Here is a 27004-nt window from a genome sequence, read left to right as displayed (position 1 = left end):
ATCTGGGCAAATCGGCGGCACAGAGAAGCTATATTGGGATATCTGAGAATGAAACGCTTCAGAGGATTTCGTTTAAGCTGCTAATAATAGATTTTGTTGCTGGGATGTTTTTAACACAAATACTCAGCATGGAACATATTCTACCACCATAGTCACAATATTTACACGAGACTAGGCTTAAGCCTCAAGCTGGACATAACTATCATGCGCCAATTATCGAGGTTGTGCTTCCAGCCTCTTGTTTTTATTCTTCAGCATTATGATCTAAGTGGGTTGTAGGTTTTGAACAAAAGCTGAGCTACAAGTAGTAAGTGAATATTTAATGTATTAGCTTGTTTAACCTCCATTTGTGTGTGACTTGAGCTTACAGATTTGTTAGTGTCTACTTCACTAAAAGCAGTTTCCGTTCAGACGTTGTGTAAAATGGTACTAGTTTGCTTTCGTTATTACTTTCTCGGCAGCCCTTTGAACTTTTACAGAATATGCCTTGATTTACTTGTAAATCTCGCTCTTGTTTACGAATCCTGTGTGGCTGGCATGCGTTTATCTTGCTTTAAAGATTACATGATGCCCTTCTGCAGTGATACCTATTCCTGAACCATTCCTCATCATCGCAACAAAATGGCAAGTGCTGAGACAAGGACTGAGCATCCTGGACCCACCGGTGGCAGAATTCTACACTCCATCGCATTCAATAGAAATAACTGGTAAGTGTATTGCTTATATGGTCATTTATGCTCGCGAATCATTCTCGTTTTTTTTGGATATTAAGTACATATCACCTTCTTTGTCATCAAGATTTGGGTTCTGCTACTGCACACCCAGGTGATCTGCATTATTCTAATTGCTGCCTTTACGCCTCACTTTTCCAAATGCTTGTTTAATCTAAAGATCATCTCTTTCGGGGTCTGCCACAAGTCGGAGCTATTACTGATCGTGGTCGTCTAAATGTTATTTGTGATGCTGACCCTGTGTTACAAGGAACGCCAATTGGTCGAAATTTCCGGAGACCTACGCTACAGTGTCTCATGATCATATCGTGGTTGCGGGATGCAAACCCCTAACAAATATTATATTACTACGCTGCACGTATGATGAAGTACTGACGATTAGCTCTAAACATTGCATGTGATTACACGCATTTTTTATTTGGCTTTGTTGAATAGAGTTGGTTGCATAAGGTTTCTCTGCAAAAATGTATGCAACTGCTCACAAATAGATTGCCCATCTTTCATCATCTCTCTTTCTTATTCTATCTGTGCTGTCCATGTTAACTGTTGCGCCGATGCCTTCTCCTCGATTTTTGTTTTTCCCGCAGGCGTCGCCATGCACGTGTCTCAGAACGTGCTCTTCGTGGCCGACAGCTCGGGCACCATCTACCGCGTCGACCTGTCGGAAAAGTTTCGCTACAGCCCAATCTTGCACAACGGCTCTAGTCACCCCGGTCTCCTATCGGTCGATTGGTTGAATCAGCTGCTCTACATTCTCGAAGACGGCCAGGTGAGCACACGAGTACCGCTGGTGGATTTTTCGTTGAAGCCACTCTTCCACACGTGTGCAGTTTTCAGGATTTGTCGCAGATTGATTCTTTTTAACGCTTTACAGGGTGGTACTGTAGCCTTACGTACTTTGATACTACTTAGGGAGCCAAGAAATGTAAATTTGTTAAATTACCTTAGGATCGTATAATGAAGCGTATTGTGTTCATATTTAGCCAGCGGGAATAAATGCTTCGCCCTCCGCTGCAACTCTTTCTGTGGTGACAACGTGTATTTGGCATTGAAACTTCCATATGTATCATCGGCGCTAATCAGTGTGATTTAGAAGAGACCTAGCTTTACGCAGCATTGGCACACACTTCGGCGCAAACTTTACGAAACAATGTAGTTTTATTAATTTTTAAGCGCTCATGCTTTAACTAGGTGCAAATTCAGTTCGGCTCGCCTTCTCTGATAATAAATCTTTGACTAAAAAAATTTACTTCCTCGACTGGCTTATGCCATCTTCGTTTAGCAAAGAGCAAACTATCAAAAGTTCAGCTTAAGGCATGCTATGTAGTATGTTCGTCGCGGATATATTGACCATTCGTAAATGGTGTCTCCTAGGCTCAGTTAGCCTTTTATTGACGCCTGGCATCTCGGGAGATGAAGGAGAAGGTTGTAAAAGGTTGATTTGTTATCAGTGCTGCAATATACAGTCACACTGACTGCCGAATCAGTGTATGTCGTAGGAGGATTAGGAATGACTGGCATGTGTCTTTTTATTTATTGGCTATCAGCACGCATTAATGTAACTTGTACTACATGGGGATGGCTGAAGCTAACAATGCTGATTACATTGGGAGCAGCTTGTGTTTAACGATACCTTACCTCGAGAGAGTTATGTTTTCTTGAAATAGGTGGTCATATCACATAATTGTCAAAAAAAGCGTATGCCCTATGGTCGCTCACATTCATACGTATTTTTACCACAGATAACCAGGTGCAACTTCACTGGACAAGACTGCAGAACGGCCGTGTCTGGATTCAACAAAAGGCCAAGCGAAATGAAGGTTGATCCTTATAACGGGTATGTTGTCTAATCTATTGCCTCTATTTTGACTGGAACCGTAATGCAACTAGATAAAATGACAAACTTACTAGCCACGCCAGTAAGGCTGGGGAAGGTGATAGGCTCGAATTACGCGTTGTGCAAATACAACCCCCCCCCCTCCCTTGTAACAATCTTGCAATGACTGACATTCATTTCCTAGCCGTATGTGAATGCGGGTGAATTGAAAAAAAAAAAGTTATCGGCGATTGAATCACGCCGTACAGAATGTGTGATAACGAAATAAATATGACATAAGGGACACTTTAAAGCCATCACTGTGATCGAAAATAAGCTCTAATATTGCCGAAATAACAATGTATAAGTAAGCTTGCCGAGTCTTCATATTTAAATACAGTAATAAAAGGATGACACCATTAGGGATGATAATGCTGAGTAGTCTTTTGCGATCATCAACTTTGGTACCACCACATCAGCGAAAAGTAACACCACTTTATTGCTGTCATTAGGAATGTAGTATCCTGCTAATATAAAGTTTCTGTTATATATATCGGAAGGAAATAACCATAGAGTGACGGACACTTATTCATCCTGCAGCTACCTCTACTGGGTCCTACAAAATGGCACCACCGGAGGCCTCTACCGTATCGACCTTGCGCGCATTGCGAAGAACGCCGCCGCGAGACGCGAGGCGCAGCTTCTGGTCAAGGACACCGACCTGAGGACGTTCGTGGTCGACTACAAGAACTACCGGCTACTGCTGCCCAAAAAGTCGCAGAACACCGTCGTGTCGGTGTCGCTGTCGGCTGGCGACGAGACCGACGTGCGCCGCAACTCGCAGCGTCACCAGTTCACCGACGTTCGCCGGTTAGACTCGCACGGCGGCAACCTCTACTGGACCACAGCGGCAGAAGCCTTCGGCGAGGAGTACCACGACAAGGGAGACAAGTTCTACCACAACAAGTACACCGTTGAAGGACAGCCGCTCGTCTACCTGGGCGTGTTTCATCCCCTTTCGCAGCCGTTCCCTGGTGAGCCTGATTTCGAATGTATTGTTCACCTAAGCGGCACACTCCCAGTGAGATAGAAAGTACGGCCTAAGAAAAGGCAGGGACGCTAACCTGGTTAAGCTCGATTGCCTATAGCCAGCTTGCAGGAAGTATAAGTGCATGCATGGGTGATCATGTATCCTTTTACGCGAGGGAAAGGCATTAGCTTATAGTAGTGGCAGTGGAGGTTTGGAGATGCAGTGTTGAAGTTTTTGTTTAGGCTTGGATATTCAAACCCATATTTTTTTCGGTCCAGTGACCATTTGCGAGCGGTTGCTCTGTGACATAGCTGGCTAGCTTTTAAAGTAGTATTTTCCAACAAATATTGATTTGCGGTTTTTCGCAAAACAAATCTTCTCCTGTAAGTAAAATACATTGTGTAAAATACATTCGAAAGCTTGACATTTGTTGAGATCAAAAGCAATCTCCAAACAGTTGGAAGGTTGACTTGGGCGACTAGGGAGGCTTTTCAAGGTATACATGCAACACCACAGCGACGCAGGTTGTGAGATGAATATTCCTTTGTCTGCACACGCTGAGTTTTCAGCTGCCTGGCCCACGGGAAGGCTTTATGCTCTCTCAACCTAGTGCTCCAAATCGTTACCCCTTTTTTTACTAAACCCAACTTACGCTCTGAGTGTATGACGACGGATTGTCGCCATGTTCCTAAAAGCCTCATGACGTCGTGAACTCATTAACTCTGTAGCTTTTGTTGATGCGGCTCCATAAAGTGTGAGGCCCACGGGACGGCTTTATGCCCTCCCTTAGTAGAGTACTTAGTACTCAGAAACTTTGCCCAATTTTTCTAAACACAACTCACGTGGTCATCTTAACCACCATTAGGGAGATTCTTGGATCGGGACTGCTCTCTGCTTTCCCATAGTAGAATACAAGGTACTTTAAATATGTTAAACACTTTTTTAAACACACAAGTTACGCCTCCAAAGTAAATCCAAAAAACTTCAATCTTGCCAGCAGCAAAGAAGGTTAAGCGAGTAGAAGTTACGCCTCCAAAGTAATTCTTGCTTTGGAGGCGTAACAAGAATGAGGATTCTTGCCACTGACAAGAATCCTCATTCTTGTCAGTGGCAAAGAAGATAAGTGGGTAGCCGAAAAATGCGGCGTTTTCCTTACACGCCTAACCAGTATTACACTCAATGCTGCCGGTTCTATGTGGGTAATATTCTGGGAAAGCATGCACGGGACCTAACACTTGGCGTTACAAGTTTCTTTTTTTTTTTTGAATATTCATGTCTAAGCAAATTCAACTTAGAGATGAAGTCATGAGTACACAAAGGTTACTGTTTTCGTGAACAATGATATTTTATTCTATAATTAGCCTGCCATTCAGACTAACAGATCAACAACACTTCATCTCCAAGAGGGCACCACCTGAAGCGAGCATGTTTCTAAGAGAAATCGGGGGCAAACCGGAGCTTCTCCTCTAGCGGTAATCTTTTACAAAGCCTTCCACTCTAGATTTTTAAAATTTTAATCCTCCTTAGTCTATCGTGAACTGAAGAATCATATTTTCCCACCAAGACAGCTGCATGAACCTCTTTTATAGCAGAGCAGAAACTATTCTGAATCTTTTACATTCTTTCGCAAAACATTTTGCGAAGACTGTCGAAATAAGATATTCATTCTTACCAACTCAAGCGCACTAGAACTTCACGGTGCAAGAAACAAAGACATATTATTGTGTAAAAGCAATTAGATGCACAGCTGACAAAGGCAGAAAAGAAAACTATTCAGCGCAGAGCTAGTTGGTGAATGTAGAACTTGAGAATCTCATCAAGCACAGAGCGAAAGAAAAAAAACAATAAAAGAGACACGTAAACAGATTAGGCATCATCATCATCATCATCATCATCATCATCATCATCATCATCATCATCATCATGACTACGCCTACTGCAGGGTAAAGACCTCTCCCATGATCTGCCAATCAACCCGGTCTTGTGCTTTCCGCTGCCACGCAATACCTGCGAACGTTTTAATCTCGTCGGCCCACAAACAGGATGGGCGGCTAGGCATCAAGTGAAAGTTTACTGACATAACACGAAGAAAATATACAGACATGCGCTAAACCCACAAAGAGGTGCAGATGGTGCTACTAACGCAGATATCTGCGATGTCGCTTCAGATATTCTCGTTCGAGGCCAGAGAAGGTGTGTTCATGCATTTATCAGCTTCTACATATACTGATCATCCATTATGCCCTACACATTTCGCGAATTTTTCGACCAGCACAGATGCGCGAGATACGTGTGTCTTTGGGGTGCACGAGTTCTACAGAAAAGAAAGACGACAGGACTGTGTGCTACAGGATAGATATTTCAGCCTGTTTTGATACGGTAACAACTGTTCACTTATTTTTAATGGTAATACCTGCTGGAGTTTCACATCCTAAAACTATGACATGATTATGAGAGACGGCGTATAGTGGAGGGCTCCAGAAATTTTAACAATCTGGTGTTCTTAAGCGTGCATTGACATTGCGCCCTACATGGATATCTGCCACGTCACGTCCATCTAAATGCGACCGCCTTGGCTGCAGGATCAAACCTGCAACTTTTGGGTCAGCAGCCGAGTACCCCAACACCCTGCTCTGCCGTGGCGGACCACTTACTTATGTGCTCGAAATTGTGGTGGTTGCCGGTGCGTCCTGATACAACAGTACGCTCGCACGACGACGTGGTTTGGCCGGAAGGAGGCCGGAGGCCACTCCCGCCTCTGGTGTAATACGATCCGTGTGGTCCGCGGAGCCCAGTATGCGAGCGACACGCTGGCGCCGGTGGGGCAGTCCCTCTTCTCACTGACACTTTAATGGCGCTTCGGAAATGGTTGTCCCTCTTGTCTGGCGTCTCGCCTCCACGTTGGTCAACTTCACGTAAGAATATACAAGTATACCACAGATGTCCGACCTTCAAGACTGAGGGCACCGCATTTCGGTGGAGGTTTGCTAGACGGTAGCATTGCTAGACGCTCGTGTATTAAATTTAGGTGCACGACCCTCAGGCTGTCAAAATTTCCGAAGCCCTCCACTAAGGTACCCTTCGTAATCGTATTGTGTTTTGTAACTGAAATGCTAACGATTATGGTGAGTTGAACTTGGAGATTTGCATCGAAAGGGGAAGTCAAATCTATCGACATTATGGAGATTTGTCATAGTTGTTAAGTGTTCCCGCTTCAAGAATATCAACTTGCTCCATATTGCCAAGTGCCTTTTACGCTGAAATTGCTCTAAAAGAAGGCTATGACCAATCCTGATGATGGAGTCGCTGTTAGCGCCCAACCATCGTTGAAGTACACTGCCTTAAGAACTAAGGAACCGTGAACTCAATTAAGGCACTAACGCTTTCGTACGTTACCTCTTCCGCACTGAGTTGTGTTATTTTTACGAAGATTACTAACAAATAACCCGTTATGCTCTCTATCTCAATGCTGCCTCAGGCCACGAGGACACAAGGTAAGCCAGCTGATATCCATCTGAGGAAACACCCTTGGTTTTAAAACGATGTGTGAGCTGTTCGCTCCTGTGTTGTTTGTGACTGTGTTCAATGTCTTTGTGTGTGTGTGTGTGTGTGTGTGTGTGTGTGTGTGTGTGTGTGTGTGCGTGTGTGTGTGTGTGTGTGTGTGTGTGTGTGTGTGTGTGTGTGTGTGTGTTTGTGTGTGTGTGTGTTTGTGTGTGTGTGTGTGTGTGAGAGAGAGAGAGAGAGAGAGAGAGAGAGAGATAGAGAGGGAGAGAGAAAGAGAGGTCACAATACATGCCCGAACCTCTGATTTTTGCCTTCTCAGTTCCTGTCAACCCAGTTCAAGGAGTACAAGCCATCTTCAAGGAGGACCTAGCTAAGATTGCTTGGGAAAAACCACGGCTTCTTGGGGGACTGGGTAAGTATTTAATGCTTGCATTTGGAATTCCCCTATGCTCTATTCTACCAGCCCCTCAATGGGTGTGCGGACAACAAACATTCTTTACTTCTTTAGTAGTGGATTCTTCTTCAGTAGTAGTGAAAAGTAGTACCTATCTTTGAAGCGTGCTCTTGACTGAATTTGAAAATTTTATTTGAGTTAGCTTATTGGACAAGCGTAATGTGGTTTGCCTAGTCAGTACTATAAGCATCTGCTCCTTGTTTGTTTAGAATGGCATAGTTGGTGCCATCCGTTTTCCAAGGTTTTCAATTTTAGGTTAAGTTTATTTCAAACATATTAATTTCTGCAGTTGTGTTAAATGTAGGGCAACAATACTTACCAAAAAAGATACGCATTATCTTGTATTACCTGATTTTTTTATATGGTATAATGCCGGAAAAATGAATTATGTGTATCAATAGTAAACTAGAGCAAATACAAGCCAATACACGGGGCTCTTTAGGCATGCTATAGTGCTTAAACGATTGCTAGGATAAATCTGAAGGTCTAAGGAATCATCTGCGCTGCCCAGACACACGGTATATTTTAATGGACAATAGGCCTACAATCAAAGCGTGTCAGTGATAATCTCTTGTATATCGCACCGGATATGGTAGGACAGTGGTGATTTGCAATAATGAAGAAACGATATGACGTTACTTGAAGCTCGAATGGTCGGGTTCGTTTCTGCGCTGTATTTGCAATGACTGTGCTTCCAAGGATCTAATCTTCCTACATTTTAATCACCTAGCTTGGCTCCAACTTCCTTGATAAGACTTGACTGCGAGGCATGGGTGCAGCGCTCATGCAGTTATTGCGTCAATGATTTCCTTTCTCTGATATATGTAACTGATGTTCTGCATGCTGAAATGAACTCATGGCAGCACTTGCTCGCCATAATATGCATGTGTTGTAAGCATGGTTGATTTGTTCGATATTGGGTGATATTTGATTATTCTATTTCAGTAATGAAATCGGCGCTACGGTATAAGGGATGCATTTTAACGGGGTGTAATGAGTGCGGCCCAGTAATGAAGTTATCAAATGTGGAAGGATATGAGAAAGCCGACTGACCGTTAGTCTGAACAAAAACCTAAATGTTGGCCACACACTTGGGAACCGCTATTCACTACTGTTAGCGCTCTACCGCTTTGAGGGTGTTAGCGTTTCGCAAAGATGGCTGTAGAAAACTAAAAATAGAATAGAAAACACAAGACATTACGCACGGACTGTTAAAAGATGAAAACGAAAGCTTGTATTTAATGTAGAAAACTTTGTTACGATATTATTCGCACAACCGCTCAAAAACGCACAACGCAGAACCGCTCGATTCGCTCGCAATTCGCAGATCCCTCTTCGCTGGCTGTTCCCACTTCGTCTACGGTTCTTCCCGCGCTTTTCGCTCTGCTCTTCCGACCACAGGGACGAGCACACGTATACGCGCGCAGGTACTGATGGTTCCACGAAGTCAGAGGGTGCGGTCCTTCGCTTAGCCATTCGGAGAAGCAGTGTGCAACGTCCTGCAGGCCACAAATGCGCAAAGTGTCGTGTTTTCCCTCTCTTGCATTTGAACCAGCAACGTGCAATAAAACGGGGCTGCCTCCTTTGTCATGTTCGCATCCCTGGGAGGCTCGCCGATCGCAGCTGCCAATAAACAAGGAGGAATGCCCCTTCACGTGGCCAACGTACAATCGCACGACACAGCAGACGCACAAAAAAAAGAAGGAAAAAAACAAAACTTTGAAGACGGGGAGCAGTCACGTAGACTACATAGACTGGACTGGTTGATGCTTTCTATCGTGCTGGAATGCCTCGTGTATTAATTGTGCCGTGAACTAAACTTTTGACCACTCTCGCAGGCGCCGGCTCCTGGCAGGAGTGGCTGTACGAGGTCCGCATGCAGGACCAGTCGACGCAGGTGTACATCTACGCGATGAACATCAGCGACACCACGACCACGGTGCGCAACCTGCGACCCGACACCGCCTACTCGGTCAAAGTGCGCGCCTACAGCGCCGGCGGAAGGGGACCCTGGTCCGTGGACTTCGTGGGACGCACACTACGCAAACGTGAGTGCACCAGAAGGGTGATCGAGTCACTCGCGTCAATTAGTTAATCGTTGAAATTATTCACGAAACGTATTAACAGTTTTCGTTACCTTTGTCACCACACCGTACATGGTAATTTAAAATCCAGGTGCAAAAATACTTGCTTTTAAAGTTTTGAACGAAGGTATGGGCTGCACATATGTGCCTCAAATGACTCTTAACTTCGTAGCCCTTTATACATGTAGTAGAAACAAAAGACAAAAACAAAGGGCAGAGTTACTGACGTGCCCTGATAAACAGAGTTAAGACGTCATAATTCTCTTAAAGTTAATTCTTTAAGCACTTTCATAACCTTATTACAGAGCTAACGCATTGCTTAGCCTTCACTAGGAGTGCATGTGTGTCTGCCTATCTCTCTATTTTCGCCCTTTTGTCCCTTCTCCCAGTGCATGATAGCAAACCATATCTGCATCTGGTTAATTTCCTAGCCTTACCTTGCATCACTCTGTCTTTTCCTTCTCTCTTCAGTTTTTTACGGAAATTAACAGTATGTTAGGATTTAAAAGGCAGTGTGCTGCGCTTGTACGCTGCCGTTTCATGTAACAGCTTTACTTGAAGAGTGACGCCGTGTATTTTTCTAAATAGCCTCCAAGCAAGGCTTCCCCTACATGTTATGGAGCGCCAATGAAGCCCTGCTCAAGTCGGACATCGTGGGTGACAGCGTGCAGCCTCTGATCCATTGGAGCAGCCTCAACGGAGCTTACATTACAGGTAGTCACGCAAATATATTCTTTTCTAAGCCAGTCGTTTTAAACTCATGTGAATAACGTCAGAAGCGTCAATGCCGTGTTGAAAAGTACTTTCGAGCTTAATGGCAAAGCACCCTAACCAGTGGGTTTGCTTCATAGTAGTCCAACTGGTAATGCATTTAAAAGAGCCTCATTGCTGTTAAGCTCACCTTGATTTGCGCATTAACGGGTGAAACGTATGTGTGCTTCTGTGTTGATTCGGGTGTACGATGCTTCAGAGAATGTGCCGATGAAATGAAAATGCTTTTTTACGCGTTGGCCTGATCTTGAAAATGGCACTAGCCCTAACCTTTATTCGTTTTAACGAAAAATAAAACACTTTGGTGGTTGCGTGGTGTTTTTCGTGTTTTAGTCTGCTTATTACATAAAAGTAAATTATTAGTTGTCGTCAGTCTCCGAAGAACAATGGCTGTGGTGTCCGGCTGCTGACTCAAAGGTATTGGGTTCGATGCCAGGCACAAAGGTCGCATTTCAATGGATGCTAAATGGTAGAGGCCCGTGTACTGTGAGATGTCTATGCACGTTTAGGGAGACTAGAGGGTCAAACTTTGCCGAGCTCTCCACTACGGCGTCTTTCAAAATCATATTGGGATTCTGGGACGCAAAACCCCGGAAATTATTACTATAATATTATAAATTGGTAAATAATAGTTGTCATGGCGTTCCTTTGCTCTCGTTTTATTTTGTAATTGTGTTCACTGCCTTTTGAAGAATAATTCTCATATATCTTCTGTCCATGACGTTAAACGATTCTGGTTACTTTTTTTTTCAGATATCGCTTGGTATCAGAACCAGCTCTTTCTGAACACCAACACCTCGACGGTATACACCTACAACGTGTCGTCTCATTTCTCCCTGGAGCGAATGCCCAACATAAGCCACGCGGCTGCTGTGGCAGTCGACTGGTTGGCACCGAAACTGTACTGGTCGAGTCCGCTCCGGCAAATGGTGAGGCAACTGGTTTGAATATCGCCCACGCGAGGATCAGCTCGACGTTACGATAGTATTTTTCAGGTGCGAAGCAGCTTTTGCTCGGGCCTGTGTCTGTCCCTCGGCGACCGTCCGCCTCCCCCACTACACATGCGCCAACTAACTCCGTCTCCTCGCGTGAGCGCGAGTAGGTGAGGGGATCCTCTCCTCACGGGAGCGCGAGGAGGTGGGGTGGAGGAGGTGGCAGAGCACTGCCTCCGATTCGTTTATCATATCCCGTCTATCTCTCCGGCACAGCTGTGCGCTCGTGTATATTGCTACGCGCGCTCGCTCTGTTGCATTCTCCTAGCATCGTTGGATGTTCACTTTTCGGCACACACTCGGTAATGTGTACAAATGGGTGGAGGATAAAATAAGCGGTTCAGAACACATACAGAATTCCACACCTAAATGAAACATACACAGAAACATACACATGAACACACAAGCGAACGCCAGAGCTGCTTCTTATCTTCACATGGTTCCCTTCAGTGGGAGATGGTGTAACTTTTTCGCATGCTCAATGGAAGTTACCGTGTTATGAATGCTGCACGTCGACGTTCCTATCTACAGTACGACTTTTGCAGAAAACATAAAAGTGTGTGGCTGCCTGTTCTCGTAAAAATATTTGTCGAAAATGTGCTTTTTTGTGCTTGCGGGACGCGATAATGTATAACAATATGCTATATACGTCTACTTTAGTACTTGGCACTTACTTGAAACTGAAGCTGCGGGCCGAATTACGGGTTGTTATCAACAGATATACTTTTTTTTCTCGTTTCTCTGCTTTACCACTTTCTTTGCTATGTCCTTGAGTATTGCTATCTCCTTGAGTATGTAAACTGTAGGTTGAACATCTGCACATCGTTTTGCTGCAGCTAGACCTTCTAATCATTTCTCACACTTTTTATAGCAGTGTAGGCATGTAATAATACGCTTCTCCAGACTTACGTTAAAGAATAGAGCGAGAATTCTTGAACTCAAGTAACTGGCAGCTATGGTACTTCACCTCGAACACACCAACAGGTGTGTGCAGGTTTTTCCCGTACTGTTTCAAGCTCTAACTCTTTGTGCGTGAAGAGATTCCATGCTGTACTTGACGCTTTTCTGCGCCTTCGCCTCGCAGATATCCCGTTCCAACCTGGACGGCACACACCCCGAGGCGCTTCCTTTTTTAACGATGGCTCAAGAGATAGCCGTCGACTCGCTGGCCGGCTATCTCTACTGGGCTACTTCGCACAGCGTGGAATGCTCCCGCCTCAACGGCGACGACAGGCTTTCTTTCTTTCAGACTGGACTCTTCTCCGGAAAGCAAGGTGAGCCTCCGGGAGAGTGTAACCTGACTTGCATGAAAACGCTACATGGAGTCATTTATGCAGGTCATGCAAGCGAAAAGACTTAGGTTAGTCAATATAAGTCTGCACCGTGTTGTAAGATATATACCGCGTTCTGCTCTCAATGAAAGTTGTTACGCAAGATGTGTATATAACAGTGAGATCAAGATACTCTTGATGCTGATATAAAATCAGTGAGTTGTTCTGCTCAATAGTAAAAACACCTAATAAAAAAAATATTTGTTGTTTTCGCACCTACTTGTTTACTGCATCAGTTTAAAAGTGTTATTACTAAAAAAAACGTGCTATATAAAAGTCGCAGTCGATAAAACAAAATAATGCATGGGCATAATATTTGTTTTCACAGACAGTAAACGATTGTCCACGCCTTTTTATATCACAATTTCTTGTATCACTCTATTTCGCTACCGTATCCAGTACGTATTTCGAAACAAAGTGAACATTTTGATTCATCACGGAATCGCTGTGTCGATTTCAGTAATGGGGCTTACGCTCGACGTCGGCAACAGAAAGGTGTACTGGATGGTTAGGAGCTTCGAAGGATCGAAGCTTTTTCAAGCCCCCATGAGAAAAGACGTCCAGGACAACCATATCGCCGGGAAGATCATCGGACCTCTAAGTGAAAGTGAAATGTGAGTGGAGGACAATGATTATGTTCGACTTTAGTCCATCTACCAGGTAGATGTTATAACTTTTGTTCAAAATATAAAGAACATCTGACTGTTTCTCCACACGCACACACATGAAGTTGCAAATACATTGACATGTTTATTTTCCCCGAATGACCGACATCAATGCTAGCGTAATCACCCGGCAGTTCATAGGCGCTTCCAGTTACGTGCGCAGCATATCTTTATGATATCTAAGACATGTAACAGAAGGACGATTTGTAGTGATATATCTGTTTAACTTCGATGAATACCCAAATTTCGCATAGATTTTCAAAGGTAGGCCGTTTATGAGAACTTTGTTTGCACTTCTGTTTCGAAGCTACCCCGCAACGAAATCTCCTATCTCAAAACCTGAATCACGGACCTTGCACGTAAAACCTTATGTCAAGGCAGCAAAACTATTTCGACGATACACTCGGGTTGGCAGCCTGTTTTTGATCATCTTCTTTTTCATTTCAGGAAGGGGCCGGTGTGGTACTTCAGTGACCGGCTCTACTGGATCCACCAGGAGAAGCAGGCTGTCATTTCTAACATGCTCGGTCAGAGCGTTGCCACGCTCAAGGGCCTGGGTCTCTTCGAACTGAAGGCTTTGGCCGTTGTCGACTCATCCCTACAGCCTTATCCAGGCAAGATATCGTCTCTATTATTGTTTGCTTATATTTGAATTTCGGAGTAGATTGCATCTAATGCAGAGGAAAATTTGTTGTAAAAAATGCCGGGAGGTTGGGCTGATAAATATGTATTCCAGCTTTCTTCTCAGGTGGACGCATGTGCACAAGAGGCGCTTTTGCTTCGCATAAGCGTACCACCAGCGTTTACGATCAATAAAGTAAATAACGTGCGAAACTGGTATTTCGGGACATAGTTTGGTAAATAGTATATTGGTGATTTGCTGAATAATTTGTCGAATCAAGTTACCAGAATAACGGCACAAAGCTGTTGTTTCTCCTATCAGCTTTTTTATTGTGTAACATCAGTTTGATGTCACTTGTCTACATAGAAGGCACACACCTTCTCCTACCCTAGCAAAATTGCTCACAATATTCGGTAGCACCTGACCGTATGATTTATCGCCGTCGACACAGGGACACCATAATTTTTTTTGTAAAAGCTTTTGCTAGGACATGCAGTGGACGTAATGAAATCTTTAAAAACTTCAGGCACCGTCTATATATTCTTGCCGTTCATTCAGGTGGCATGGACAAGGCTGTGGTGAACGTCGTCCCATCTCAAATAATGCCGGAGGGAATTCAGGTGATCGGCACGTGGGAAAACTTCACAATCATCTGGCCTTTGGAGACCGATGTGAACTACGGCAAAGTGCGGTATGAGCTCAGGATCAAGGACGACCGCGAGGTGTACACCCAGGTGAGTACGAAGGTGTCCAAATGAAAGGCCCAAAATAAGCAAACAATTATTCGTGGTGTCACTCAGCTGATGTCCTGGCCGTGATGCCCGAGCTCTGTATTATCGACTTTTTTTTTTTTTTGCGTACGCTAAGCACACTCTGCATTACATAGCTTCACCCCTAGAGATGAAGGCATTGCCGTCGCGGGGCTTATCGGCTTTAAATGATGTGGCTAGTGTCCACGCCCTTATTCACTACAATGGTATTGCACCGAAACACTTGCATTGTTCACTGCAAGAGGTAAACAAATAGGAATTACGCCACATGGCATCACGTAAGATAAAACGTTGTCTGTCTGCAAGGCAACATGAAATGTGTCCCGAGCTACGATGAAGTTCGGAATACGGGATCAAGGAGGCAAGAACCGTAGTACGGACTTCTTAAAAGAGAATGTGTTGGACGTGTAAGGCTCGAGTTATATTGATTCCCATGTACACTCGGCCAAAACTTCAGCTAATGTGTGCAGCGGCCACTTTATTTTTTGTCTGTCAGCGCTATATTATGGAATCAAGTTACAAAAAATGGCTTCGCGGACATTTGACTGGTGGGCATACACTTTTCCTCACATATAATGAAACATAATTTTGTCGTATGGCAAATATACACAAAAAAAAACTGCCGCTCATGCACGATAGCTAAATATTTGGCTGACTGCACATTACGCTGTAGAAATATGCTGACCACGATATTTAAAGAAACACGTTGAGAAACCGAATATGCCAAAAAAATGAGTCGGAAACACTGTGTTTTTTGCCTATACCAATATACAGTCTGAAAATCCGAATAGTATCATGTTGATTTTGAATTTTACAAAAATACTCAGCCATTTTATTGAATCGCAAGGTTCCAAAAATTTTGCTTCTACCTGTACTTCACTACCTCTCTCTCTCTCTCTCTCTCTCTCTCTCTCTTCACTACCTCTCTCTCTCTCTCTCTCTCTCTATATATATATATATATATATATATATATATATATATATATATATATATATATATATATATATATATATATATATATATATATATATATATATATATATATATATTGTAATGAATTAATGAAACTGAGTAACGGACGCTCTGCTGGCAACGAAGAAGACGATGATGATCGGTGGCTGCAGTAGTAGCTCGCGCACGCCGCTCGCCATTAGCCAGACCTGCCTGATAAAGGACATTTTGCCAAGCTACGTCTGAACCCTTCTCGACGTACAACACCTCTATTTTAAGTGGTGGAGGAGCCGGGGTTCCCATCAACCTGGAACTTCGCAATCGGACGCTACCCTCACCGTTCACCATGACTGCTCCTGGCCCTTCTCAAGCCGCCTTACCAACGACAGTCTACTGTACTGGCGCGCCTCGGCAACGCGACCCACCAATTTTTCGCGGCAACGATGAACAAGACGTCGAGGACTGGCTCGTCGAGTACGAAATCGTAAGCGCTTCCAACAAGTGGAACGCCTGCGACCAGCTCACAAACGTGCGCTTTTACCTCGATGATGTGGCCAGCCTCTGGTTCAAGAACCACGAAGGCGAAATTACCAACTGGTCCGCCTTCAAGACCACCATCTCCGCGGTCTTCGGCCGTCCCGCCGTGCGCCGGCTTCGCGCGGAACAGCGTCTCCGTAGTCGAGTCCAGCGCAGGGACGAGACCTTTACGAGTTACATTGAAGATGTCTTGTCCCTTTGCAAGCGCGTCGATGAATCTCTAACCGAACGCGACAAAATCAAGCACATCATCAAAGGAGTTGACGACGACACCTTCCAGATGCTCGTCGCCAGGAATCCACAGACCGTCACCGATGTTGTCCAGCTCTGTCAGGAGTACGACGAGTTGCGTAAGCAGCGTGTCTCGACGCGCAGGGCCGCAGAAGATACGGCTGAAGTTTCCGCCCTCGTACACGACGTCGCTGCTGATCACACCGTCTTACTGCCCCAAATCAAACAATTCATTCGTGAGGAAGTTGCGCGTCAGCTTTCTCTTGTGGCCGAAGCATCCGTGCCAGTGACCTCGTTAGACCCACGTCTACGCCAGGTCATTGAGACACAGGTCGCGCAAGCACTGCCTCCATCGCCACCTGTCCATACGCCGCTGACCTACGCTGCCGTCGTTGCTAGACCCCCAGCCTTACCTGTCTCTGGCGCATACCGGGGCACCGGGTCCTCCTACCCTACGACGCTGCCTACATACACGGCACCCCATCCCGTTTCGCCCCCTGCACCTTCTGTCGTTAACCCATGGCGCACCTCGGATAATCGACCCATCTGTTTCGCATGCGGTTTCGTGGGACATATAGCACGCTACTGTCGCCGTCGCAACTTCCAGCCTCCAGACCATGGGAATTCTGCAAATTACCAGGCTGCCCAGAATCCCCAGCGACCATCTTCTTCTATCACCGACTCATTGTCCCCACGACGCCCCGTCGATTCTCGCCGGTCATTACCACCCCGTCGCCGATCTGTCTCCCCGATGCTTCGGCGCACGAGCCCCGCTCGAGAGGAAAACTGACAGCCGCAGTTCCGGAGGCAAGAACTGCGTCGTCGTCGAACTTTCTAAGGCCTCCTCTTTGTCCGACCAACGAAATTGATGTGCTAGTAGAAGGTGTTGCTGTACGTGCACTTGTCGACACAGGCGCCGTCGTTTCTGTAATTAGTGAAAAACTGTGTCGCGATTTGAGAAAAGTTACAACGCCGCTTACGAATCTTGCTCTGCGTACAGCCACCTCCCATTTCATCGCGCCGACAGCTCAGTGCACAGCACGCGTTCTTATTCAAGATGTTTGGTACGCCGTCAACTTTGTTGTTCTCCCACGTTCATCTTACGACGTCATACTAGGATGGGATTTCCTTTCTACCCATCAGGCCCTCGTCGACTGCGCTCGTGCTGAACTCACGTTGACGAATCCGTGCCTTGATATCGACCACCACAGTCCCTCGAAAGTGTTTGCCGCAGCTGACGTCCGCATCGCGCCGTTGTCCGCCGTCCTAGTGCCTGTGTTTTCCCCTGCTGCCACTAACTCGACGCTCCTGTTCCAACCAACTATAGCTAGTGTGCAACACCGAACCATCGTCCTCCCGTTTGCCGTCATCAACTTTTCCAATGGTTCGGCGGTACTTTATGCGTGCAACGTTTCTGCTTGCCCGTACATCCTGCTACGCGGTGAGTGTCTGGGAAGCCTCGAGACCTTAAATTGTATTTTCGAAGACCCGATCTATCCAGACAAGCCATTTCTACCGACTTGTGCCATTACACCCGCAACTGACGCTAATGAACCTATGGATGTATTCCGCAAGTCCATCGATTGTAACCTCACGCCTGGGCAGCAGAAACAGCTGATCAAGCTCCTACAGCGTTTTCGAGCCTCGTTTGACCACAATCAGCCTTCCTTAGGTCGAGCGTCATCTGTTGTTCACCGTATAGATACCGGTCAAGAGACGCCATTACGGCAGCGTCCATATCGTGTGTCAACTACTGAACGCCGTGCCATCAATGAACACGTTGACGACATGCTGACACGTGGCATAATAGAACCGTCAAGCAGTCCCTGGGCCTCTCCAGTTGTGTTGGTGAAGAAGAAGGACGGATCCATCAGGTTTTGCGTGGACTACCGGCGTCTCAACCGAATCACGCGCAAGGATGTTTATCCGCTGCCACGCATTGACGATGCCTTGGACTGCCTACAGGGAGCCGAATTTTTCTCTTCTTTAGATCTCCGCTCTGGATATTGGCAGGTACCCATGGCAGAGGCCGATCGCGAAAAAACTGCTTTCATCACGCCCGACGGGCTTTACGAATTCACAGTCATGCCCTTCGGCCTCTGCAACGCGCCAGCTACTTTCGAGCGGATGATGGACTCTATCCTTCGAGGCCTCAAATGGAACGTTTGCCTTTGTTATTTAGATGATATTGTCGTATTTTCAGCTGATTTTTCAACCCATTTAACCCGCCTCGAGAAAGTCCTCGCGTGTATTTCTGCCGCGGGGCTGCAACTGAATCTGAAGAAGTGCAATTTCGCCGCTCGAAAGCTTACGATCCTTGGCCACGTGGTTTCAAAAGACGGCATTCTTCCTGACCCTGCCAAACTTACAGCAGTTTCAGCGTTTCCCAAACCGACCACCATGAAAGAGCTCCGAAGCTTCATAGGCCTTTGCTCTTACTTCCGGCGCTTCGTCCGCAATTTCGCGACGATCATCGCTCCTTTGACCAAGCTCCTCGCCGGCTCCAGAGACCTTTCAGCCTGGTCTGCCACCTGTGACGACTCTTTCAATGAACTGCGCCGCCTCCTCACGTCGCCGCCTATTCTGCGACACTACGACCCATCGGCACCCACAGAGATCCACACCGACGCTAGTGGTGTCGGGCTAGGCGCTATTCTTGCACAAAAGAAAGACGGCTTCCAAGAGTACGTGGTTGCCTACGCAAGCCGAACTCTTAGCAAGGCCGAAAGCAACTATTCTGTCACTGAAAAGGAATGCCTTGCCATTATTTGGGCGATAGAAAAATTTCGACCTTACGTGTACGGGCGCCCTTTTGACGTCGTGACTGACCACCACGCCCTCTGCTGGTTGTCGTCATTGAAGGATCCGAGCGGTCGCCTCGCCCGATGGGCATTACGCCTCCAAGAATATAATATTCGCGTGGTCTATCGCTCCGGCCGGAAACATTCGGACGCAGACGCCCTATCCCGTTCGCCTCTACCCCCTGACCCGGACTGCTGCGAAAGTCTAACCTGTGATGCCACTGCCGTCACCATCGCCGACATGCCATCTGAGCAACGCAAGGACCCTTGGCTTGCTTCGATTCTAGACATCCTGGCTGGGCGGACGGCTTCCCCCCCTTCTCGCACGTTGCGTCGGCAAGTGGAGCACTTCGCCACTCGCGACGACGTGCTGTACCGACGCAACTACGCACCCGGTGGACGTCAGTGGCTACTCGTGATTCCACGTCATCTGCGATCCGAAATTTGTTCCACGTTTCATGACGACCCCCAATGTGGCCACGCAGGTTTCCTGAAGACTTATTCTCGCATACGTCTCCGATATTACTGGCGTGGCATGTACCGTTTTATACGACAATACGTTCGGGCCTGCTCGACGTGCCAGAGACGAAAAACTCCCCCTTGTCACGCCAGCGGTACCTTGCTACCCTTACCATGCCCATCCCGACCATTCGACCGCGTCGGCATCGATATCTATGGTCCCCTTCCCAACACTGCTGACGGTAACCGCTGGATCATAGTTGCCGTCGACCATCTCACGCGGTATGCCGAAACTTCATCCCTTCCCTCGTCTACAGCAAAAGACGTTGCGACTTTCGTTCTTCACAACATCGTGTTACGTCATGGAGCACCTCGGGAGTTACTGAGCGATCGTGGTCGCGTATTCTTGTCAGACGTCATCACAGCATTGCTGCGTGAGTGCCACGTCGTTCACCGCACTACAAGCGCCTATCATCCCCACACCAATGGAATGACAGAGCGCTTCAACCGCACCCTTGGCGACATGCTGTCTATGTATATCTCGTCAGACCACTCCAATTGGGACCGAGTGCTCCCGTTTATCACGTTCGCTTATAATACCGCCATTCAAAGCACTACTGGGTTCTCTCCTTTTTTCCTCCTTTACGGACGCGAACCTTCTTGCACTATGGACACCATTCTTTCGTACAAACCTGACTCCTCAGAGTCCACGACTTTGTCTCAAGCCGCTACATACGCTGAGGAATGCCGCCAACTGGCAAGATCATTCACAACCCAAGACCAAGGACGCCAAAAGCACCACCATGACGCATCAAATAACACTACTTCCTACGATCCAGGTTCACTCGTCTGGCTGCATGTTCCTTCTGCTACACCTGGCCTTTCTACCAAGTTGGTCCCCAAGTATCACGGCCCATATCGTGTGCTACAAAAAACGTCACCGGTGAATTACCTCATCGAGCCACTGGAACCATCTTCTGACCAACGTCGTCGTGGCAAGGAAATTGTCCACGTCTCGAGACTTAAGCCCTGCTACGACCCTCCCGTGTTTACTTGTCCATAGGTCGCCAGGATGGCCCCTTATTTCGCGGGGAGTAATTGTAATGAATTAATGAATCTGAGTAACGGACGCTCTGCTGGCAACGAAGAAGACGATGATGATCGGTGGCTGCAGTAGTAGCTCGCGCACGCCGCTCGCCATTAGCCAGACCTGCCTGATAAAGGACATTTTGCCAAGCTACGTCTGAACCCTTCTCGACGTACAACACCTCTATTTTAATATATATATATATATATATATATATATATATATATATATATTATTTCGTCATAGTATAATATACAAGCAATGCACGCTATGCACTACTTCGCAACCTCGCTAGCGCTGATGCCTCCGGTACCAATATTTTTTTTTTCACTACTCAGGTGACGGAAGCGAATCGCTTCGTGTACCCATCGTCGAGTCTTCTGAGGCCTTACACTCGCCTGGAAATCGTAGTGAGGGCCTACACGTTCTGGGCGTCCTCGAGGCCGACGACTACAGTGATTTACTCTCCTATGTCGGGTGAGCGTGACGTCACTAAAGTAATTACTTTAACTTGTTTTCTTTTTTCTAGTTTATGGATAACACAACTGAATTCGGAAAGGAAATTTACTCTGTTCTCGAATCATTATGAGTCTGTGGCTTCAGTTCACATTACGTTGATTATATTTTCTACAACCTCACTTCTATCGCTTTTTTTTTCCTGCGTGCCGTGTTGCTATGTCGCTATCAAACTACGTACTGCATACGACGTCGAGTCGGAACTGAAACGTTTAGATTCACTTCTTGTATTGTCTATGCTTCATCAAAAGCCTAGCATTGCGATGCCTATCATACGCGTTCATGTATGAGAAAACCGTAAGTTTCACAAACCCTGTTTTTTTTTCGCTCTTAAGACAGGCTCGTCAGTACGGTGAAAAGCTGCGAGAACATTATTTTCAAAGCTGCAAAGCTGCAGTTGATTATGTGAACGTGACTGTTTCGATTGAACTTGCGTGCAACGAGCTCTGTACATATAAGAGTACGATTTCATCAAATAACGAATTTCATCATTTCCATTTCGAGATACTGTAATTGAAAAGTAATAAAACGCACGGGCAAGAACATTTTAAAAACTTCAAAATATCTAGCGCCCCTTCCTCTACGGAATGACGCTTCTCTTAGGGGCGCATGTAATATTATACATGAAGTGAAACGCAAAAATTTAAGAGTAGGTAATGCACGTAATTTCTTTCGCAGAGTCTTCAGCGTAATAATAGCGCGCGTTTTGTAATGAGAGCGTAGCTAATCATAGTCAACGTCACCTCAAGGGGCCAGATTTGCAGCGACCTGAGGCAGCTAAAATGAGCGATTTCTTCAGTGATCCTGATGCTAATGAAAATAAATATAGCAAACCTTGCTGCGTTTCAGTTCGTGAGTACCGTATAAGTCACAAATGTGCATGTGTTAGATCGAATGCCTGCAGCCAAAGGTTACTCTGCTAGCTCTAGTACCGCAGGCGAAGCGGCATTCAACTTTCTCTCTCTCTCGAGATGAGTGTGAAAATTATGTACTCTTTAATTTCTTGTGTAGTGGAAAAAGCTTTTCTCTCTATCCGACATTACGTGAGAGCAATATAACCCCTTAATAATAATCCCTTAATAGCTCCTGTGGCATACTCTTCCCGGTTCCATGGGTGATTTACTGTCATTTACACAGTGCCCACTGAGCCCCTGCAACCGCGCGTCTTCGTGAGCCACAAGTCATCGCCGCTGCGACAGCGCTCGGTCATCGAGGCCGAGTTCCGCTGGGCGAGGCCGCAGCACCCGAACGGTGTGATCGAGAGCCACCGCGTCAACTGCTGGTTCTTCAAGGACGGCAGCATCAGCACGCTGTGCCACAACGTGCGAGTCTCCGGTGACGCCCTGCACTACCGCATCACCGACCTGCTGCCCAACACCACGTACTACTTTCAGGTGAGTTCGACATCAGCCACGCACCTCTCTGGTCCCAATACGGTGAGCGGTGCCAGTGCATCCGTATTTTCTATGGTTCTATCATTCATCACAGCAAGTCAGCACCCTAGCCAGGAACGTTGTCCGGCCACCCCTCTCCCAGTATTTCTCCCACGAAATTTTATGGTGTGAGGTGCTTTACCAATAAAAAAAATTGCACCATATTCACTGACTGAATGATGATGAGTGGGGCAAAGCGAACGTCTGTCCGTCCATCTAGTGAACACCCCCCTCCCCCATCTCGCATCTTTTCATCATATATTCATGATGTAGAAGTACCGTCATACAACGGACATTCCAATGACTGAACAAGAGGTGGTGACTACCTACTATTAGGACTACTACTACTACTACTACTACTACTACTACTACTACTGCTGCTGCTGCTGCTGCTGCTGCTGCTGCTGCTACTATTACTACTACATATATCGCACACGCACGACTCACGGCATAAGGAGCCTCGCACCTAAAAATAATAATAACAGGAGTTTTCACAAATTGTCGAAGTCTCCAGCAAGTGCGTCAGTAATTGTTAATCTCACACACTTGCATGTCGTGCGCGCAGGTCGGTGCGGCAACGCGTGCGGGCGAAGGTCCGATGAGCGACCCGGTGCAAATGAGCACGGCCCGCGAACACCCCGTGCCGCGACTGCTGCTCGCCAAGACCGACGCCGTCAAGCTGAGCGACGTAGACCTGCACCAGGAAAGGCTGCTATCCAGCAAGGCCAGCCGACCCGTGGCTCTGGCCTACTTGGGACAGGACGGGCGCGTCTTCTGGCTCGAAGAGAAAGGGCTACTCATGGCCTCGGCGCTGGACGGATCCAACATCAGCGTGGTGAGCACTCAGCCTCTGTTTTCTCGTAACTGATTTGGGAAGTGATGTAGAAGTGGGGGCGATTTGTAACTGATACATAATAAAAAAATAAATGCAATAACAATGGTGTACACAGAGAAAGACGAATACAGGACAAGCGATCGTCCTTCTTTTTTTTTGTTAAATGTGTGTGTACGTGCATCCCTCTTTCTCAGTGACGTAAATCCACAAAGACCACACGGGGTTCACACATCTTGCAATGGCAGCCATAGTGTTGTTATACATATGCTTTATAATTAATATGAAATACATATATGCATTTACATGTATTAATAACAACAGCCAGCAATAATAATTATTAATATTGTAATGAACAAGCTTAAGCATCGGCATCTGGCCAGAAGAAAAAGCACTGAGTATTCAACAGCATATAAGCGACATCGCATGGTGAAGTTAGTTTCTAATAGCAAATCGTAGGCAGCCGCTAGCATTTTAGAAGGTGCATTATTCGGGTTGAACTACGCAATAATAATGATAGCACTTTTTGTGCAAACTCATAAAGGTTTTGCTCAGTACGTACAGGCTACAAGCACTTAGATTCCATCAAATGAAAGTGCCTCGTGTTTGAGACTTAGTTGTAAGGAAAGTGCGATGGTGTTGACTGTCGAAAATTTGAATGGGAAATTGAGAAGATAAATTTCGATGGGGGCACACACGCATGGGCTGTCCCCCCCCCCCCCCCCCCCCCTAGCCTGAACACGTCAGAGAGGGGGTTCCTCACCCCCATTACCCCTCCCCCCATGATTCACGCCACTGCTCTTCCTCCCTTTCCTCTTAACTTTCTCTTTTATAATTCCCCCCTTGCCCCTGCCCCCCCCCCCCCCTGAACAGGAAACAGGGTACAACCTGGTTAACGTTCCTGCCCTTCCCTCGCCTTCCCCCATCTTTCTTGCTTTCATGTTTGTTTTTTCAGGCATGCTTTGTGTGTGATCGGTCGGCTTTTCTGAAAACCGCTTGTGACCAAAAAAAAAAGAAGACAAGAGGTGAAACAAGAACTTGAGTGAAAAGCAAGCTCTCGCATATCGCAAGCTTTTAAGGTGTTTCCTGTAGTAGCTATGAAAAAAAAAACGTGTCTGATTTATCTGTACAGGAATCGGTATAACGCGAAAGAGAAACGTGTCTTTACAGATGTATCTGAGTGTTTATTTTGCATTGTTTTAGCAACAGCAACAACTTTCAAACTTAGGAACGGCAAGCAGCTCGAAACTTGCAGCACACACCTCAATCAAAAAGCACGCATCAAATGAGCATACACAGGACGAGTGTAGACTAACAACTGTCACAGCTCATCCTGTGTCGTGTGTTAGCAGTACACTCCTTTCGTAAACGCGGCCGTGGCCGCTTGCGAAGTGACCTTCGTCCTTTCCCGAATTAGTGGCCTGATAAGCGCGCGCGCAGGAGAGACCATGCTCCGTGGGACCGCGGGGGCGGCGCTTCGTGAGGGTGGCGACCTTGAGAGCACGTCGAGTGCGAGACTGTCGCGCCATGGCACCACTGATAACGAAAACACGCAAAAGTTTCGCAAACGGCGTATGACGTATATAAATGGCTTGACGTTGGCACTCCAGGCAACATACGCTTCGTGACGTATTGATTAGCGCTGCGCGCTTAGAATCGAGAAGTTGCTGGTTCGACTTCGTGCGACAGATCTTTGCCTTCCAATTTATTGTTTGCAATTTCTTTATATATATTCTTCAACATCAATTCTGTGACGGAAGTATGTCAGCGGAGCCGTGGTGTATTCCAGCATAAAACACTTTCGCGTTAAAAAGGAGTTCCATGACCTATACTCTAACAACCGCTAGAGATCATCTTACTCCATAGTTTATTGGGCCGAACAAGACTTGCCTGAGTGAAATTCGATTATACGATTGCCCTTATATGCGCCACTGTGTCTCAGTGGCTATGGATTTTCCTTACGAAGCACAAGGTCACGAGATACATCCCTGGTCACGGAAGTCGTGGTCATATAGCGGTGAAATGAATGCAAGAAAAAATAAACAAAAATGAGTAACCGTACTTGGATGTGGGTACGTCTGCGAGCCCAAGACTACAACGCTTATGATATGGTAGCATTGTTAATTACGAATGCTAAACCTCCTAACTCCTAACTCCGAGCTCGTTCAAATTTTTCGACAGTTGCCGTTTCACGCATTGTCCTCTTTCAACCAGGTGCACAGCCTTCCGTCAGCAGGTACAAGCCTAGCCATCGATTGGGTCGGTCGGTACCTGTACTGGACGGAAAACAAACGTTCCTCTGGACAGAGTTCTATCATCGTTATGGACCTGAATCAAGGACACAACTTCTACAACGTCCTGAACAGCAGCGAACACATAAACTCCGTGGAGGTCGACCCATTCACAAGGTCAGTAGATTGTGCGATGTGCCATAACGATGGAATCGTGTGAAACTATGATAAACTAGGCACACATCATTGTATGATCGCGATATCTTGAAGTAATCTTTTTTTTCTAGCTTGCAAAGAGTATAAGGAAGGCGGACTCATTACTTTGTGATGGCTACTCATGTGACCATGCACACGGCATGCACCAACAATTGAAAAACAGCTATGCATTGAAGCTTTGTTTGCTTTAACAAATAAGTTATATTTGCGTAATTCATAATTTGAAATTATATCGCAATTTCACTGTAGCGCGTGCCGCATTGACGAAGAGCACTTTTGTGGTGGAAGCTTTTTTTTTGCTTTATTTCGTTAATGCAGTAGAAAGTGGCTGCAGGATTGTGTTGCATTGCGACTCTCCCGCGTCCCCGGTTAGAGTACAATATTTTTTGGCGCCAGCGTCACTGGTAGTTTTCTGCGGTAGTAGATGGATATTCTTCGATCAATAGCTGTAGCTCATAAAGTTTTGCATAGTCGTAGGTTAGCAGCTTCACAAATGCGGTGCCATCTCGCAAAGCTGCGAATGAGGGATGAAATAATCCTTAACCTAGTTAACGCATGCAACTTTTCAAATTATTATATGTTGAAATAACGTCAAAATATTAGAGCGATTAATGGCATTTTCTGCATTATTATTCTTTCTCCTTCCGTCATGATTTATATTTTCAAAAAGTTTCCTACTACTTATGCTCCTTGACCTCTGGCTTTGCCACAATAAGTTAAATTGTGCAGTAAAGCCAGCTTTGCAGTAACAAAAGAAAATCAATTCAATTTGGAGAAATTTTAACCATGATTAGTCGTAAGTAAGAAAGTGGCAGAAATTCATTAGCGACGTCAGTTTAACGTCCACAAATTGTGAGCTGAAGTTCCTGACTGACACAACAGGCTTCGCGCAACAATATCTATGCATTTAGGGGTATATAAATCTTGAAGTTTCAGAAG

General features: G+C 46.0%; 1 protein-coding gene across 2 annotated transcripts in view; it reads left to right on the top strand.

Moving 5' to 3' along the window:
- Positions 1–27004, top strand: part of sev (receptor protein-tyrosine kinase sevenless) — a 176841-nt gene that overhangs the window by 126087 nt on the left and 23750 nt on the right. For both annotated transcript variants that reach the window (XM_037425230.2, XM_075895732.1), the window contains exons 10-25: positions 582–707; positions 1319–1500; positions 2474–2568; positions 3148–3581; positions 7401–7493; positions 9374–9583; positions 10208–10333; positions 11144–11319; positions 12467–12656; positions 13174–13327; positions 13826–13992; positions 14559–14734; positions 21176–21314; positions 22491–22747; positions 23352–23621; positions 25833–26026. In XM_037425230.2, the coding sequence (XP_037281127.2) occupies positions 582–707; positions 1319–1500; positions 2474–2568; positions 3148–3581; positions 7401–7493; positions 9374–9583; positions 10208–10333; positions 11144–11319; positions 12467–12656; positions 13174–13327; positions 13826–13992; positions 14559–14734; positions 21176–21314; positions 22491–22747; positions 23352–23621; positions 25833–26026 (2989 nt within the window). The remainder of the gene's footprint in view (positions 1–581; positions 708–1318; positions 1501–2473; positions 2569–3147; positions 3582–7400; positions 7494–9373; positions 9584–10207; positions 10334–11143; positions 11320–12466; positions 12657–13173; positions 13328–13825; positions 13993–14558; positions 14735–21175; positions 21315–22490; positions 22748–23351; positions 23622–25832; positions 26027–27004) is intronic.

The sequence above is a fragment of the Rhipicephalus microplus genome, chromosome 5, assembly GCF_043290135.1.
Source record: "Rhipicephalus microplus isolate Deutch F79 chromosome 5, USDA_Rmic, whole genome shotgun sequence".
NCBI classification, from domain to species: domain Eukaryota; kingdom Metazoa; phylum Arthropoda; class Arachnida; order Ixodida; family Ixodidae; genus Rhipicephalus; species Rhipicephalus microplus.
This window is presented reverse-complemented; position numbering and strand designations above follow the sequence as displayed.